The 19381-nt window shown below is 40.7% G+C and overlaps 1 protein-coding gene across 7 annotated transcripts in view; it reads right to left on the bottom strand.

Moving 5' to 3' along the window:
- The window catches only part of anks1b (ankyrin repeat and sterile alpha motif domain containing 1B), a 282958-nt gene that overhangs the window by 135565 nt on the left and 128012 nt on the right, over positions 1-19381 (bottom strand). For 5 of the 7 annotated variants that reach the window (XM_026146084.1, XM_026146081.1, XM_026146083.1 and 2 more), the window contains 4 exons: positions 13976-14098; positions 13317-13463; positions 12976-13163; positions 6625-6756 (listed from right to left, as the gene is read on the bottom strand). In XM_026146084.1, the coding sequence (XP_026001869.1) occupies positions 6625-6756; positions 12976-13163; positions 13317-13463; positions 13976-14098 (590 nt within the window). The remainder of the gene's footprint in view (positions 1-6624; positions 6757-12975; positions 13164-13316; positions 13464-13975; positions 14099-19381) is intronic. The other 2 variants (XM_026146086.1, XM_026146087.1) reach the window with 1 other exon arrangement.

The raw sequence follows: 19381 nt of genomic DNA, 5'->3' as shown, positions 1-19381 counted from the left end.
CATCCTATCACGGAACCACGAAGGAAGTAAATGAGCTCCTGAGAGCGACCCATTCTTTCACAAATGGTTGATTTTATACACCCACGGTGATGGAAGTGACTGGAACACCTGAAATAAATCACTTGGATTGGTGAGTGAGTACTTTTCAGTACCTTTAGTCTTCTTTGTACTCATCGAATCTCATCACCAGTTTGTTTGCATGACATTATGATACCGCCACTTTGCTTCCAGGAAAAACTTCAAAAGGCCAGCTGCTGTGTGTGATTTATTTATTTATTTAAACGAAGCATGTCTAATTCTGCACGTAAGATAAAGATACAGTTTCCATGGAGCAACTTCAACCTTGCTTATTTTAAATAATTAAATATTACAAAACATTAAACAATCTGAAAAAGGTCAATGATCTTAAACTTTAAACATAAGATGAAAACTCACCCACTCACACAAATTCTACTCCCTCATTTAGATGCTTTTAAAGCTCTGCACATAATTTCTGCCCCCTCATAAACACTTGCCTTTGATGTTCCTTAGCACCCTCAAAGGCTCTCATGGCTGTCTGATCTGTGACAGCACAACACTAACCTCTACAAACTGATATCTACATATGAATGCACACAATCTGGAGTCAACCAGACCAGAAGCTTATCCTGCACTTAGTCTCATGAGTTTTGACCGATCATGTCTGAGCAGGCTTTGACTATGCTGTTTGTGTATCTAACATGCAAATCATGAAAACATCTGCTCTCATACAACTGTTTAAAACATATCTGTAAAGGTGGACTGTACTGGAAACTGAGCCTGGATATCACTTATCTGGATATTTGCTGGCTAAGATTCTTTCATTTCTCACACAAAGACACCTTACAACACACATCTTAAAACTGCGTCAGCTGTGAGTAAAGCCCTGTTTCCTAAGAAAGAAAATTAGAGCTTGAGAAAGAGAAATGTAAGAAGCAAGTCTGACTAAGTGTGGAGGAAGAAAGTCAGACGGAGGAAGAAAAACAGGAAGGAAGTAAAGATGGTGAAATGAGAGGAAATAACCTGGTAGAAAGTCAGGAAACGCTGACATGTGCAAGTGTGTGTGCAGCAGTCTGACGCACCTATGCTGTTGGTGACTGAGATTTGTTAATGGTGGACATCCCACGCCTGACATCTCAAGAAAGTCTGTGTTGCTTGGCAACACTCCAGACCTCTCTCTACAGCATCTCTTGTCTTTCCTGCATTTCATCATTACCTGTCTCTCTTTTCTTTTGCTTTCAAGGTTGTCGCAAATGAGTTCTGTAACTTAATTTTAAAAAAGGTGACGCTGCAAAGGAAAGCCCCGCACATGCTTTGGCGTCAAGCTGCGTTCACATGGAGATGGTCAGTGGAAACCTGTAGCTAGTAACGACAATTCTCAACAGGGGAAACTTCGTAATGAGGGAGTGAGTGCAGTCATGTGTGCACAAAAAACACGCATGTGACAGGCAGCAAGGATATGTTAAATTCATTACCTCGGGCCACAAAGGTACAAGGTACAGACACACAAATATGTATAGACACACAAATATTAAAACATAGGCAAACTTTATTTCGTGCTTGCTTAAGACGTGCAGTCTTGCACAAACATAGAAAAATAAATAAAACGTCCGCAGCTGCCATTTAATAAAGGTACGTATTTACTTTGCTGTTTTTGTTTCAGGGTATGACTTCACGTCAGATGGCTATTTTGGAAGCTGTGAATTGTGGGCCTGTTGAAATACTTCAAGCAAGTTTTGACATTAGACATCCATCTCCGTAATGCTACAGGGCAGCTTTTCTTATTCCACTACTCATGAACCTTCATCCAACACAATGGACTGGCAGCTGCTGGGACTGGATGTGTTATGAGAAGTAGGGGTGGGTTTACCGATTAAAATTGGTTAGGTTAAACCTCACAAAATTTCAACAACCACCAAACAACTAAAACTGTAAATGAGAGCAGGTACATGGATTCTGCACAAATTCGTAAACATAGAGCGCGGACCCGCCGACGCATCAGAATTGGTGAGATGTCAGCTTTCTATGTTTACGTCTTTTTTTTTTTTTTTGCACTAGATTCTGACGCTGCAGGTTTCATCATCCTCCAACCAAAACTGACTGAACCATCAGCAAAAGAAGATCCAAACTAAGCTTCACCTTTCGCTTCACGTAAACATCGTCATGAATTCCCTCTTACTTTTGCTGTTTTGCTTCCACCATGATAAAATGACACGTCATGCACAGCTCTCCCTCTCTCTCAGTGTACTTCAAGAAGAGTGTCACATCTAAAAATCTCTGTTTTCTGCATTATCCACTTTCTTATTACGCACCAGTCTACCACTGTGTACAGCGCTGTCGGCCGCGGTTTGTTTTTTATTTTTTTAATTTAACTAACTTACAACAAGAAATTTCTGCTGCTGAAGAAATGTAAACTTTTTAAAATTATGCGAAATTGCAAAATGCTTAGCTGTGTCTCTAATTAAACCTCTGTAACTTTGCTCTGCTTCAATTTAATAAAGTTACGTTGAAACCAAGCACACCATTGTTTTTCTTGTGACATTACCAATAAGTTTGATGTGTCACATGGCCCTCTTCCTATTGAAAAAACAAAAGTTGTATCCAAGATGGCCGACTTCTAAATGGCCACCATGGTCACCACCCATCTTGAGGAGTTTGCCTCCTCACATATACTAATGTGCCACAAACAGGACTTTAATATCACCAACCATTCCCATGTTATTACGGTGTATCCATATAAATGGCCCACCCTGTAGAATGAAACGGTAAAAGGTAAAGAGTTAATAACATTTTTTTCAGACCAGACTTTATTCGTTTTTTTGGTCTTCGTCCTGGTTAGAAATTGAGACAAACAGGATAGAGGTACATTTCCAGGCACTGGAAAATTACACAAGTTCCCATTAATGATGAGAAGGGTTTCTGATAGTTAAGCTTGAACACATGTTGTAAAAAAATCTGTATTTCTCATGCCAAATTCTCTTTGACTCCTACAACTAGTATATATCTACACACCAATACCTGAACACTCCCCGGCACCTTTCTACCAAGCATCCGTGGTTTTTGGAGTGGTGAGGTGTCTGATCAGAGTCCAGAGACAATATCCACCCTGGGCACATCCTTGCTCACCCTGATACCACCCGGTGGCAGAGGACAAAGAAGTATCCCCTGCTAAACCACCAACTCTCAGGTGTTTCACCCTCAGGCGTAACTAAGGTATAGCTATGAATTTAACAGTGTTGTTTTTCAGCCACATAATATTTTAAAACACTTCCATAAACCCTTCATTGCAGTATTTTACATTTGCAATGGCTAGCCATCCTGTTTCACAGAAAATTATCAGCCAACACTGCTTTTCCCCTCGGCTGTACTGACCTTTCAGGTCATTGTTTTGGTTTTCCAGCCTTTTGGATGCAGCAGGCAGCTGTGTTCAACAAAAACTCTCCTGTGAGCTCTCCGCTCAGCACCAAACAGAGCTGCCAGGTCTGTTTGATAAAACCAGCCTCATGGCCAATCAAACTAACCTATAATAAACAATACAATATAACACCCAAAAGGCAGGCACCCGGTGTTGGAGAGTATCACAAAATAGTTTGTTTTCTATCTAAGCCTGCATGCTGGAGTTTGGCTTTTATGATTTTTAGGATATATTGGCAATTTTCATACACAACACGAACTCATGGACAAGAAAAGTTCAACCTGCAGAAATGCTTCAAATGTGGGCCAATTACTCAGAAAACCGCAGACCTCGCAACCATAGCAACCCTGGCACCAACAAAGTCAGTAACTAGCTGGTGAAAAAGGAAGCATATAGCAGCTACTGTAAATCAGAATCAGAATACTTTATTGATCCCTGGGGGAAATTATTTTTTGTTACAGTGCTCCATTTTAAACCAACATTAAGACAAGACAGACAATACACTAACTAAGAATAGTACAATATATACATATATATACATACATACATACATAAGTCACTCATAAATAAATAGTTGGAAAAGAAACATGTGTAGTTGTAGCAGCAAACAGTGTGTTAAGTGGATGCGTTGTACAGGGAGATGGCCACAGGCAGTAAAGAGCTGAAAGGAGCACTCTTGCCAGAAATTCAAAATGTAAATGTTGCCTTACACATTTCTCAGAAATAAAAATGTACATGTGATTTGGCACATGACTGTAAACACTGTTTATATGTCAGTGATGCTTTTCCAGTTTAGATAGATTCATGCATTTCTTTTCTGCAACCCCCCCCCCCCAAAAAAAAAAAAAACTCTGAATCGGGTGCCAAACATAAGGCCCAGGGACCAGAATCAGCCTGGCAAAGATTCCAATCTGGTCCTATGGAAGGTTTTAGAAAATATAAAGGAAGACATTGCTCTTGGATTTGTAACTGTATTTTCACAAGGTTTACAGTTTTTTTTCTACTGATCAAGACCTCCCCCACTGGCCATTAACACAATTTCATTTTAGATTTCAGTCAGTTTACCTCTTGCAATTTAAACCCAAAGAGTCATGCTTATAGATTTCTTTCATTTACTACAGCAGCATGTTAGAAAAACTGAAACATGATGTTGAAATTGTGCTTCTTCATCTTCTATTATTACATTTATATATTTATATATCAATATTATATAGTAAGATTTAATAGATTCACCAGTTTCACCAGTCTAGCCCACATAAGATGAAAGTGGGCTGTATGTGGCCCGCAATGCAAAATGAGTTTTATATCCCCGCTCGAAAGTTTTTAAATGACTAGCTTGATAGGGCTGTGGGAGGTTCCTGACCAGATTTCAATTAATCAAACACATCTATCTGATTAATATACTCATTTTCCTCAAATTAAACAATACACAGCACATGAATCAATTTTTATTTACCAAATATCTGATTTACATGTTTATATGAACACTGCCTGTATATATTAGGAGGGCAGGGTTCTTAGTCTGGAGGATATTTTGTAATCAATTGAATTTGACAACATTATTTCTGCTGACATACAGTAAGTAAACCAAAGAAATATGAATTTTCCAATGAAGAATTTGAATAATTTTAATGGCATTAAAGTATATTGAGGGGGGGGGTTAAAGAAAACTTTAAATTACACCGTATTTCACTTTAACATGGTGCTTTAAGCGGTTTATTTTAAGGTTAGACTTTCTGTATGACTCATTACAAAAATCTAGCACTTTGATTGACAGCTTTAAGTGACAGCTGACAACCAGGAAACTAAACACTCAGACAAGAGACAGAGGTTAAAACACTACTGCGGACATCTAACGAGGGAGAAAGATGACCAGGGGGGACTGGTGAGCGCGCATGTTAGCAGATGTCACGTGGATTGATAAAAACAAAAGATTGAGATGTAAACAATGGTGGCGACTGCAGCACAGCTATTTTTTTTTTAGACCCTATTAATCCTCTAAGGGGATGCAAATGCTTTTTTTGTGTGTGTTTATGTTAACTCTGTTTATCCACAATGGCAGTGGGAAAATCACTGCAGTGATAAGTTAATTATTCAGCAACGACTCGGTGCTTCTCTCCCTCTGACACTCTGTTCCTTCCACTTCTACTTCTTCAATAAAACCAGCGCGAGCACGCACGCACACACACACACAAATCCTCCCACGCAAGCTCGAGATGATGTCACACACAAAAAGCTGATGATACCGATTACGCTGTGTATACCCACATGCTCGCATTCAAAGGTTTAAGCTATCATGCACAGCGCATTAGTACAAACGCACACACTCGCCCAGGTGCGAACATCTCCAGGCGGTGTGCCAGTCAGGCCGGCAGGCTGCCAGTATACCAGACAGAGGGTCTGTTGTGTTGTAAATGTCAGATGTCCCGCTGTTTGTGCCAGCATGCATCTCCCTGCTAAGCACTCATTTAAACACACTTAATACACAGCGTGTGGGGCTGAGGGAGCCGGAAGGAAGAAGTAAAGATGGAGCGGGAATACTGAGAAGTAGTGTGAGTTTGGATCAAGCCTGCTTGTTCAGTAAAACCCTAAAAATCAAGCTTCTGTCCTACACAGCCTTTCTTTGTTGTTGTAATATGCCCATTTTTCCCCACAGGGATCATTAGCCTTTCATGTCGCTTCACTGTATCAGATATTTCAGCTGAGAGTTATTCAGAGTTCATGAACTACTCGTAAAGGTAAAAGGCTTCAAAAAACAAAACAAAACTGGAGAGATAGGGAGGATCTTCAGAAATGTATGATAAGGAGATGAAGAAAGAGGCAGAAACTGAGCAGAGTATTTAGAACTGCCTGGAGAGCCGGTCTCTCTAGTGACGGCTCATTCACTGCGTTCCCAAGGTAACCAGTGAAAGTATTCGCTCAGAACAATGGCAATATCACTAGCCTGTAATTTGTGTGTTTGTGTGTTGCTTTACTCTACATCATGTATGTTAAATAAGAATTGTGATGATGATATCATTCTTTGACTCTGTGCACACCGACACTACATTATAATGCAAATTAGGAGTCAAAACATCATCATCATGCAGTTAGAGTTAGTTAACTCACTGCATATAAGAGTGTGTGTGTGTGTGTGTGTGTGTGTGTGTGTGTGTGTGTGTGTGTGTGTGTGTGTGTGTGTGTGTGTGTACCTGCGACAGGCTGGAGAAGCCCAGGTTACGACAGCCATTGCATGGAGTCAGTGCTTCCCAGAAGCCAGTGGGACCGCAGCTCTTTTCTGCCTCATCTTCTTCCATGGCCGGAGGGAGAGGTGGCGTCGGCCGCTGTGAGCACAAAATTCAGAACACAAGTATACGATTGTCATTATAACAAGTAACCAGTAATAATCAGCTCAAAGATTAGAGGGTGTATGTGTCCCAAGAAGATTAATTGTCAACCGGACAAAGAAAAGACTGATGGTACCGTACAAAAGCCATTTGTATACATCAGCATAGATTTAGGAGGACAGAGGGTGACAGCAGTTATTTTCAAAGCTGCTATGACCAATATATTTACAGTAACAGTGGCTCGTGTAACCCTGGCACAGACAGAAACAAATTGGAATAAACAAGCTTTTACATTAAGACTGAATTAAAAGAACAGCAGAGCTCCTGAAGGCTCTGCTGGTTGAGAGAGGGGTGGGAGTTGGAGGCTATTATGAAGCCTTTCCAGGTGCCACTTATTGGTCAGAAGCAGCTCACTGTTGATTTGCCTTCTGGAAAGAAAAAAGAAGCAAGTAGGACCGCAGAGACTGGTCACCCACCTCTGCCATTCTCTTTAGCTCTACACACAGAGTTATTAAATTCATCTTTTTGGCTTCAGAGCACAATGCTAACGTCGCTCTGTGACAGCTGTGGGTGCAAGTAAGTGGCAGTTTGCTAAAATTATTTAACTTATGATGCTTATGGCTAAATGTGCAGCAGATTCACCAAAAACACTCTTATGGGATAAAATCAAACAATCAAATACATTCTTATCTAGAATTTCTTTCCCTGACTTTCTTCCATTACTGGAGATTTTGATAATTACAGTAAAAGCCAGCTTATTTCCCCTCAAAGGCACCATCTTTATCAACCTCAGTATCTCTTTGTGAAGCTCTTCATGGGGATCACAGCAAAAACCTGCAACCCTTCTCATATAACTACTTGAAATACCTGCACAGCACTGCTTTGGGCTAGTATGTGTTAGTGAGAAAAGCCCATTAATAGCAGAACATCTGAGGCTCACACGCAGTGCCCTTTCCTGGGGGCTCTTTGGCTCTCAGGGGACAGGTGTGCGGATGGGCTCTGCAGTATGAAGCGTCAGAGGGCAGATAAAGCCCACCTGATATCTCTGTGAACCAAACAACGCAGCCGAGGGCGTAGACCACAGCAGATTACAAAGACAAAAACACATATCGGCCGTCTCTAAAACTGCATATAGCTTTTACCAGGAGTGATGAGGGTGCACAGACTGAGGGAGGTCTCATGTTCATCATGCGGTGATTATCTTTAGAACAGAGGTCTAAAAGATGACAAGCGAGAGGGCAAAAAGAACAAAAAAAGAAAAGGATTAAGAGCGGCAGGAATGCAGAGGGCATGCTAAAGAAGCAAAGAATGAAAACTGTGCACCCAAATGAAGTTACAGAAGGAAGGAGAGACAGATGGAAAGAGCCAAAGAACGGCAGCGAGAATGGAGACGGAGGCAGAAAATGAGGCAGAAAGCGAAAGGTCACCAATCGCTCCAGATTGCAGAGGGCCCTTTGCAACACTTGAATATTGATTGATCTAAAAAGGACTGCAGTATTCACATATACATACTGCACTGTATGCATAAACAATACATAACCTTTCATTACAGTATGAATGTGATGCCAGCCAGTGTTCAATAGAGAGGACACAGTTAATTATTCATACTGAAAGCTGCATAGCTAATCAATATTACATTAGTTGTCAATGGGAAAGCTTTAAAGGGATAGATTATGACTTAGGGAAAATCACCTGCTTAACTACATGAAAATGTGTCTTTTATGTCTGTCTGAAAGCTTCTTAACACAAATGAGTTTAGTTCATTTGATGGAGGAAACACAAAATGATTTATACTTGGATTTAAACTGACTCCAGTGTAATGAGTTTAAGTTACACGAGTTTAAATTTTACAGATCAATATGAAACCCAATAAACCCTTAGACATTTCCCTGCACTACATGCACATGGCTCTGATAGTGCAGCCAACTGGTTAGTGAAAACTAACCATGCATAAAAAATATCTGTTGAAGAGAGTCTTTGCATGGATGAAAAACACAGTTTTTACACAGATTTTAAGTGGCTCGACAGATCCAGGCTCAAATATCTCTACAATGACTGAATGGGTTACGCTGCACTAGATTTCTTTCCTAATTGTTTGGACCACTAACACTGAAAAGTGTGATATGTCCCCTGATGGGAAGACAGGAACTGCAGGTGTGGCCACAAAATGCCATTTCCACAAAAAAGGAAGGAGTACATTTTCATATTATAATTATATTTAAAATGGGTTTCTTTTTTTACAAAATTAAAATAACAAACAAACAATCAAACTAATCAAGTCTGGAGTGAATTTTTTATATTTTATGTCTCATGTTCAGAGTTTTTACTCAGGGCTGCAAGTATTGTACAGATTTCCAACTAGCATGGAGAAGTCTTAATTAACTGGTCATTATAGACAATCATGGTTAGCGATGAATAAACAAGGATCAACTCCTAAATCTAACTGACATCTACAGCAAGGTGACATTTTTGGTGCAGAGAACAATATCGTGGCAAAAATTACATTTCAAACCAGTATGAAAAATCTGATCAATATGCCCAATAATATGATTTATTACAATATATCCTTACTTGATTCTGTGCTTAGTGATAGAATGTTAGTATCGGGAGACAGTAAATTTTATAACCTGCTAATCAGTGTCCCTCAACATATAGCTTAAAGCAAAGCTGTATATCATTATAGTCCTGCAGGGTTGTTAGCATGGCTACAGATTGGCACCAAATATTAGAAATTAAGGAACACATTTGATTTTTAGTCCAGACAGTACTTGTAAAGGGTATTTACAGGTTCCGGCCTCTTAGATGTGAGGATCTGATTCTCTGCTCTATGCATCATCTGCACGCAAAACACAGAAAGAGTCCAAGTAGGGAAAAGAAAAGTGGCCAGCAGGGGGCAAGCTGTAGAAAGAAGTCAGAGTGCAAGTCCACAAGAAAGTTTTCCTCACTTGACTTATGACCTCATTAAACACTTTTCTGTTGGGTTTATGGCCTCAGTCACTACCTTAGCTTTAATTCACTTAACATGATGTCAATTTTGGTCCAATTTAGAGTAAAACAGACGACAAAGCATCCAAGCCTCATTTGTCACATCTGGTTTCCAAACACCAAGATGAAAATGGCCAGAACACTCTACTTAAAGCTCCACGATGACATCCACCTTTTATGTACAGTCTGTGCTTTTCCATCACGGTTATTGGGATACACAAGTTCTGGAATTCTGGCTGGAAAAAATACACAATCTCAGCTTTGATTTGAAATACTTAGATAAGCATGTGGACTAAATTATTTAGTTTTGAATTATAATTGAATAATAAATTCTTGTGTAATAAATGTAAGCAAAGAATACAACCAGTGCCAGCAGACCAGTGGCATCAGATTATAACAAACACATGCTGGTTTAACCACACAGAATGCACATGCTAGTGCTCATTTGAACACAACTCACACACATTTCCACTCTGACTTTCTGAATTCACACTGTGCCAGCATTCTTCGTGAGTGTATGCAATCTATGTGTGAGTTATTGCGCATATTTGCATTGTTCATTTCTGTACTATAGAGACATTGAATCGCATACTAAATAGGCCCGGCCTCAGTTTAGACAGTAGCCTGCGGGCACATATAAACACACACAGACATACACAAGCTAGGAGTGTCAGTAATAGAATACAAATTGGTACTTATAGAGAGGGGCACAAGATAGATTCAGGTAATTACAGCCTGAGTAAGACGTGGTGTACGTGTTTAATGTGCATGCACGTGTGAGAGAGCCTCAGCATGAGGTCTGTGCACCTGCTGCACTGTCCATAAAAGCTACTTGAATTACGCTGAAAGTGAACTTATTAAAGAAATGAAAAAAAAAAAAATTGGACTATTGATCAGCGTCACAATATTTTTTGCTGGAGTGTCTGTGCATGTGTTACTGTAGGGGAGAGAGATGGAGAGAAATAGAAAGAAAAATAGAAACAGACAAGCAGTAATAAGTGAGAAGCGCAGGCACATTCGATCGCATTTCTTTGGACAACCCTGTGAGTGTGCACGCCTGAGCGTGCGCGCACGTGTGTCTGTGTGTGGTCTAAAGGTTCAGGTGTGATAGATGACCTGTGTTTCTGTCTTTCTGGCTGATGGAATTGAGCCTCAGAGCCTCTTCGTCACGCTGTGCTGGCTGTTAGAAATAAACTGCAGGTGTGATTCTCTGGTCAGCTAACACTGATAAAGGTCATCCACTTCCTCCTGAGCTGAACTTCAAGCCATTAATGTCTAATCAGTTTTCTCCTGCGTAAGAGTGTGTGTGTGTATGTGTGTTGTGTTAGGAGAGTGTGGACAGATACGGGGAAGGCGTGAACAATATTTCAGCATAAATAGGCACCAATTTAGAAGAAGGTCATGAAAAATATCTGCAGGCTGTGAACGGATCTTTGAGCACAAAGAATAATTACAATTGTAAATAAACCCTGGACCTGTTTTGTTTCTGTAACAAGAAGTGACAACTCAACAGGACGAGCCAACTCAGCAGCATCAGTCTGATACTGCCCTCTGTAGTCAAAATAGTCAAAGTGCAGTCTTTTTTGTAAGCCAGAAGTACACAAAGTGCCCATTTTATTAGGTGCACCTTGTTAATACAAGGCTGATCCCGCTTTGACTTTAAAACTTCCTTTAAAACTTCCTGAAGGCTTCATGACGCAGATTCAGTGAGCTGCTGGAAACACTTCTCGTTCACATGGATCTCAAGTCTCAGACTGAGATATGCCAAGATGCAAGCCATGCTTTCATGCTGTTTACAGCTAATTCTGATCCCATCAACAGAATGTTGCAGCAGAAATCGACACCCATCAAACCAGGCACCATTTTCCAATCTTCTCTTCCTGTTTTTGGGTAAGCATGTGTGAACGGTAACCTCAGTTTCCTGTTAGCGTTCTCTTATCTGACAGGAGCGGCACCCGGTGTGGTCTTCTGCTGCCGTAGCCCATCTGGTTCAAGGCTGTGAACTCTGAGATGCTCTTCTGTACATCCTGGTTCTGACAAGTAGTTATTTCGGTCACTGCTGCCTTCCTATCATCTCAAAGCAGACATGCCCTTCTCCTCTGACCTCTGGCATTCAACAAAGCATTTTTGCCCAGAGAATTACCGCTCGCTCGATATTTTCTCCTTTTTCTCAGACCAGCCTAGCTGGCACAAACAACCACATCACTTTCAAAGTCACTCAAATCACCTTTCTTTCCCATACTAATGCTCAATTTGAACTTCAACGGGTCATCTTGACCGTGTCTGAATGCCTGAGTAGCTGCCATGTGACTGGCCGATTCGATATTTGTATTAACAAGCAGCTGAACAATACCCAGTGAAGTGGCCTTGACAGTAAATGAAGATCTGCAGCACAGCTGGGCCCTGTGTGCAGTAAGATAAAACATCTTGAAGGACTAAATAAGAGCTGATAAGCCTGCAGAGAGAAATTCTTTTAGATAAACAGAGAGCCTGCCTGCAGTCAAACATTTATAGATGTGGCAGAAACATTTTACTCAGAGCCAAAATATTTTTCTATCGATTTTTAAGTCTTAATTTATTCTAGAGCAACACAGACATTATTGTAGGGACTAATTGCAATTCGGTCACTCCTGAAATTAAGACTTTCTGAGCCAGTGACCTCATACCAATCTTATCTGAAATTGCAACCATAAACTATCTAGTTTTTTTTTTTTCTTCATTTGGCAGATTTGCACTGACATTTGCACTTTTGTTTTATCTGTTTACTAAAACAGGAGAAAAAAAAGAACAAGTAAAACAGAAAGCAGGCCAGCACAAAGCAGCCAACTAAAGGGATATTTAGGGGCATAAATCAAACTCCAAAGACAGCAGGAGAAAAAGAAGTGCTGCAAAACCACTAAATTCTTGTATTTAAGAAACTGGAATAAGGCCCGGACATTTACTTTTGAGTTAACCATCATCATAGTCAAGTGTCAGGTTAACAGAAAAGTAGAAATGCATTAGTAGTTTTTCTTTTTGGCATGGAGTTTTTCAGAACAACTTTAAACTCTGGTGTGAGAATATTTAATTACCAACGAGGTGTTCAATTGCAAACTACCTCAGTGCCCTTTTTTCCATTTTTGCCTGGCTCATTACTTCCCACAAAATGCATTTACATGAGCAGACCAAGAAAGGAGAGGCAAACACCACAACCAAAATGCACCACGCCTCTGTAATAGCCTAGTGGCGTACCTTGCTGGCTCGAGTCAGAGTGCCGTTGGGTCGATCTGGGCGCTCCTCATCGGACAGCCGCCCGCTACCGAAGCTGTCCATAGAGTGGGAGGAGATGGTGTGGCAGAGCTCCTCGAATGAGTAGTCCCTATCCCGGCACTTTTTGATCTCATGAAGCAGTTTGGACAGTTCGCTTGTCACAGCATCATCTGAGGAGGATGTAAGAAATGTGATCCGTATCTGTGAAGCCAGTTATTCTCATACCGGGTACGCCAGCAAATATATTTTATCACCAAAACAACAAAGAAAAAAAGGTGGAAGAAAATCTTTTATATGCCTGTCTGATTTATTGTGAGATTAACCTGTTTGGCAGACACAAAACTCCTCCCCCGTCTGCTTCCTGCTTTGCTTTTGTGTCGCATTAAGGCACACTGTGCTAATCACTTCCTCCTGCTTCCCTCCACGACTCTCTAGGTAATCAAGGTAATTATGGGATCTGCTGACAATCACTGAGAGGAGAGCAGATCAGCACACACTCAGCAGGTTGCAATGTCATATTTGTAACACAGGGGGCAGTGCTGGACAAGGTAAGTGTGGAGTGGCAGTGACTGTTATTCTACACTAAAGGAGCTGCTCTCCATGGCTTTATTCAGCCCATATTGCAAAAAGTAAACAATAGTTCCAATCAAGTTTAGTGGCGTTGTTCTTAGAGTAAACTGGACACATGCATTTGGATGATGGACTGGTCTGTAATGTTCCCTTATATATAAATAAATGCTTTATATAAATGCCTTTGTAGTTGTTTGGGTATATTACTAAACATATTGTAAGCCTTTGTGCAGAATGCATAAAGGAATGTGCTACATAGGTTGTTATTTGTTGTTATGTCATCTGTCTACACCCAGTTTCTGTCTTTATTTCTACCACTTCCTCTTTTTAGAACTAAAAAAGCTGTATTTAGTCACCTCAGAGCTCACAGTCCAGTACTTCAGTTGTCACATGAATCTGTCTTCATACTTACTCTTGTGTCTCAGTGAAGGGGACGCGGAAGGCGAGGGAACAGAAGTTCGAGGTGTAGGGACAGGACACGTGCGGACAGGCTCCTCCAGGATGCTCAGCTTCTCCATCTCATCCATCATATATTCTACAGACACGTGGAAACAGCGGAGAATTAAGAAGATGGACGATGAAGCAGACAAAATGAAAGCAATGTGAATTAAGGGGAAAGTGAAAATATGCCAGGAAGACGGGAATAATGAGCAGAAAGGGCACAGAGTGGAGGAAGTTTGGAGAGTGATCGAGGAGGGAGAGCGAGAGAGAAAAAAATCATTTCAGAGGCATTTTACCAGATCAATATAATAGCACAGCCATCAGTATTGTAAACAGCTTGAGCTGCATTCAATTCACACTTTTCCCCGCACCGCAAATTCACTTCACAGCTTCTGCTAATAAAGCAATCTGCTGTTCACGAAGGTAAAACAGAACAAATTATGTGGCTAGGGAAGGAAAGAGGAAGAGGAGGGGAGAAAAGGGTTCAGGTGAAGGGCCAGAAACAAAGTTCAACACTTGCTTAACTCAGGCAAAGCACACGAATACACTTGCAGACAGAAATTAGGTGGCAAATTCCCTGCAGAGTCCTAATGAGGGAGCCGGTTAATGTCAGGAGGAGTGTTTGTGCGTGTGGGTATATTTTCATTATTATGAATAGTGGCATTCAGCTCAGTAGTTATGACGAACAACCACATTTGCATACAACTACACTTAGTACTGGAATTTGTATCCGACTCAAAAAGAAAGACGAAATGCTTCGACAGATTTATTAAGTTCCATAAACAGCAGAGAACATAAAGTGCAGCGTCTTTATAAAATAATAAAATAATCCACTGAACTGTAGTACACAAGCAGTTGCTGATGGGTAGTACAAAATGAACTTGTTAATTCAAACAGTCGGATGAATCGTGTGCTGTGAAACAAATGAGATTCTATTCATAACGAGGTGCCTACGGCAACCAGAAAGCCCCTCGACTGGTACAATTGAGTAAATGACAAGTATTCTGCTCTTTGCGTCTCTGTCTGTGCGTGTGTGTGTGTGTGTGCTTTTCCATCTCCTCTCCGACAGGAAATGGCATGCAGCTGATCTTTTCACTGAGTCACAGCTGCGTCCTTTCCCTCTCTCTCTCACACATTCACTCTCCAATTTATGCTGAAGTCCAAATCTCTGTTTGCACTTCTAATTTAGAGAGACAAGCTTTTCACGGCTGTCATTTCTGACCAATATGCACAATGACATGAATTTTTGACTTTTAAAAAGCTACGTTCATTTCATAAACATATTTTCTAGCCTCACTTGTGTGCATATTAACAAATATTCCCCCAAACTGTGATTCTATATGCACAGCTCGGGATGTGAACAGCTAAGGATGCCGAATTAAGTCCAGACAGCTGCACTGTATTGACATCTTCAACCCCAGTTATCCACATAATCACTCTTCATTCTTGTAAATACAAGTGTGTAAACAAGCAAATCCACAGAACTGTATTGTAAACTCTATCCATTCTCTTCTGCTTTTCCAAATTAGGGTCGCAGAAGTTATTTTAAACTGTAGAGGAAATCCCAAATATACCAAATAAAGCTAAATGTTAGGAGTAGGTGTACAAAACAAGGAGCAAGAATCTAGTAGGTGGTGCTGCGACAGAGGCTATACGGCATTTGGTTAGCATACACTGACTGGTGAGTTACATATATCACTTTTCTGTCATTTAGAATAGAATAGAAGAATAGAATAGCCTTTATTGTCATTGTACAGAGTACAACGAAATTGGAGTGCCACTCCCTTGGTGCAAGTTTCAATAATAAATATAAATGTAAAATATAAAAAGTACAAAAAAAAACAATCGTAAGTACTCAAACAATAGTATGTACAATATATACAGGATAGCAGCATTAATATAATGACAGTATGAATAGCAGCATTAATATAATGACAGTATGAATAGCAGCATAATATAATGACAGTGACGGTATGGAATAGGTTCAATTGTTTTTGTGCTTATTTACTACGGTGATAGCTCTGGGAAAGAAGCTATCCCTGAATCTGTTTGTCCTGGTTTTATGTGACCTGTACCGTCGGCCTGACGGTAATAGTTCAAACAGTTGGTTGCTGGGGTGAGAGTAGTCCTTGATGATATTGCCAGCTCTGCTGAGGTACCGAGAGTTTGCAGTGACCTCCAGGCTGGGCAGAGAGCAGCCAGTGATCTTCTGGGCTGTGTTGATGACCCTCTGCAGTACTTTCCTGTCTGCAGCTGAGCACCCTGCATACCATGTTGTTATGCCGTGCGTTAGGATGCTCTCTATGGTGGCTCTGTAAAATGTCACCAGCAGCCTCTCCTCCAGGTTGTTCCTCCTGAGCACTCTCAGAAAGTGGAGACGCTGCTGGGCCTTTTTAACCACCGCTGTAGTATTTGCAGTCCAGGAGAGGTCATCAGATATCTGCACGCCCAGAAACCTCATGGAGTGTACCCTCTCCACACAGCTCCCGTGAATGTAAAGTGGGGCCGGGTCTGCTCTGCCCTTCCTGAAGTCCAAGATAAGTTCTTTAGTTTTCGTGGTGTTCAGTTGGAGGTTGTTAACTGAACACCACTCAGTCAGTCTGTTGACCTCATCTCTGTAGTCCGACTCATCCCCCCTTGAGATGAGTCCATTAACTGTTCAATGATGTTGGTTTAAAATGAATGTCAATGTAGGAGGTCTGTATCAGAGGGAAAAGCTGAAAAACGTTTGAAAGTCCAAAATGTATGTCCTTCATATTTTCTAAAGGATTCTGGCCACCAGGCCTGGTGTTCGACTGTCTTGAATCTGAAGTCAATAACATGAACATCCTGTCTTGGATCAAAAATTCAAGCTAGTGCTGGTGTTATGATGGGGGGTCCAACTGGGCATTGTTTCAATTCAATTCAATTCAATTCAAATTCTTTATTGTCCCAAAAGGGAAATTAGTTTAGCAACAGGATAAAAGTAAACAAAAAATAATATAAAATGACAATAATAGTAGTAGAAAATCCCAGAACAGTTATATGGCATTTAGGAGACAGGATGCAGTACGGATAAAAGAAGTCTGGAGTCTTTTGGTCTTCCTCAGAGGTACCCTAAAACAGCGGCCGGAAGGCAACAACTCAAACTCACTGTGAAGTGGATGGTTTGAACAATTAACAATAGAATGAGCCTTTCTAAGCACATTTTTATTGTAAATGGCCAAAAGTCCATCTTACCAGCGCCCTGAAATTTTGCTAGCAGTTTTTACCAAAAGACCCAACCTCTTCTTATTCTTCACCGTCAGGTTACCAAACCAGGCAGCAATACAAAAAGACATCACAGATTTGATAAAACTTCTATAAAACAAAGACAACATCTCAGATGAGACATTAAAAGATCTCATTTTCCTTAAAAACAACAGTCTTTATTGAACTTTTTTAGTAATGGCATCAGCATGAGATCCAAAACACAGTTTATGGTCAAGTACCACACCTAGATATTTGAAACTCTCAACAATCCCAATATCAGCAGTTTTAACGATAGTGGGTGATGAGCTATAAGACTAAGAGGACTTCCTAAAATCAATAATCATGTCTTTAGTTTTTGACACATTTAGTGAAAGGAAGGAGTCATCACACCAATCCACAAAATCATGTTTAAACACCACAGCCTTGAGTATTGTTGCTGACCATGTCCATTCCTTTAGGACACAGTGTACCAATCTTTTAATGGCCGTTTCTAACAGGGTAACTCATCATTTCACAAACTCAAATCATATCAAACTGGTTTCTGGAACACTCAAATGTTCACCGTACTCAAAGGGCCTCCGCCGTCACCAGATCGCAATCCAATAGAGAACCTTTGGGATGTAGTGGAACAGAGCAATATTGAATCTGTGCCTCGAAAAATTCAGTAAGTGCTGAAGGCAAAAAGCAGGTGTAACCCACTACTGCTGAGGTGTACCTAATAAAGTGCTGAGTGTACATCGTGTAGTTTCAATAAAGGGCTTGAACAGAGTCCAATTCTCTTATGTAGCGGCGACGCAGACCATCTCTAAAGCTCACTGCTCTTCATTAGCAAAAAACTAATTACTCAGAAGTTTTAGATGCTGGGTTTGGGGGCCGCTTTATGAACTGAAGAAGAGAATTTTAGCCCATTGTTCACTATACCTTTAGCTGGTTAAGCCTCCAGAGGTAAGCATGTGCTGTTTAACTCTGCCTGACTGATGAGAATCACAAAAGAGAACTAAAACTAAAAAGCATTTCGGGGAGCAACTAGCTATGTGAAATCATTTTTCAAGATGTGTGGGTAGGTTCTTCGCAACAACAAACCACTTCCACTTCACATATGTAACTCTGAAGCAAGTAGAAGGATAATAAAGCAACAACTACATGTTAAGGTTTAAAACACAAGACAAATATAGACAATTTTCCCCGATTTTGTTATTTGTTTACGCCTCAAATTGTTGTCGTGCTAAACGTGAAATAGGAAACTTGAATCACTAATTACATCTAAATTGTTCTGCCCTTTGCATCGCTGTGCGTTCCCTGGTTTAATGTCAGCTTTCTGTCTGTTATTTTCTAACCGTGGACGATTTGTTACATTCCTGGGGCTCAGTCTCTGCTCCCCTTTCTATCTTTGTCTCCTAGTTAAGACTGTTTAGCGGTTAATTTAGGCTCTCCTCGTTCGCCTATCCCTCCAATCCTGTCTGTCTTTATCTCACTCTCTTTAAATCATGCGCAACAACACGCCTAACGTACACCCACAGACTACACAATGACAGATAGCGAAGGCCTCCAAGCCACAGATTAGAGCGTTCAAACTGAACCTCATAATCACTTCAGGATAAAACTGTCTTTAGAAGGTGCAATATGGAGAATCTTTGGGTCCGCGGGGACTGCGGCGCAAACTCACACAAACAAGCATTGGTTGCACACAAAACCCACTGCAGCAGGACAAGAGCCAAAACAGGGTTCTTAATAGCAGGTGCAAGGATGAGTAAATTGGTTATCTTTGTCCAGCATGGACAGCATGTCAAATCATCTTATTGGGATCAGTTCGGACTTTGCAAAGGCAATTCCAAAACCGTCTTCAGGACATGAACTGGTGGCTGGATTTTCTCCTTCATGAGTATAATTCATGGTTCCATCGATTATAGCAAGTCGCCCTGAAGCAGCCCTGAATCATCACACTACTGCCACCATGTTTGACTATTGGTGTGATGTTCTTTATATGAAATGTTGCGTCAGCTTTATGCCAAATGTAACGGGACCCAAACCTTCCTAAATGTTCAACTTTTGTCTCATTGGTCCACTGTCTGGCAGTAATTGGGCCACTTATTTAATGATTTAACAAGGGTTACTTCGGTTATCTTTATTCAATATTAAAATTTGT

The sequence above is a fragment of the Astatotilapia calliptera genome, chromosome 17 (assembly GCF_900246225.1).
Source record: "Astatotilapia calliptera chromosome 17, fAstCal1.2, whole genome shotgun sequence".
In the NCBI taxonomy this organism is placed as follows: domain Eukaryota; kingdom Metazoa; phylum Chordata; class Actinopteri; order Cichliformes; family Cichlidae; genus Astatotilapia; species Astatotilapia calliptera.
Note: the sequence above shows the minus strand (reverse complement) of the source record. Positions and strands in the feature narration are given on the sequence as shown.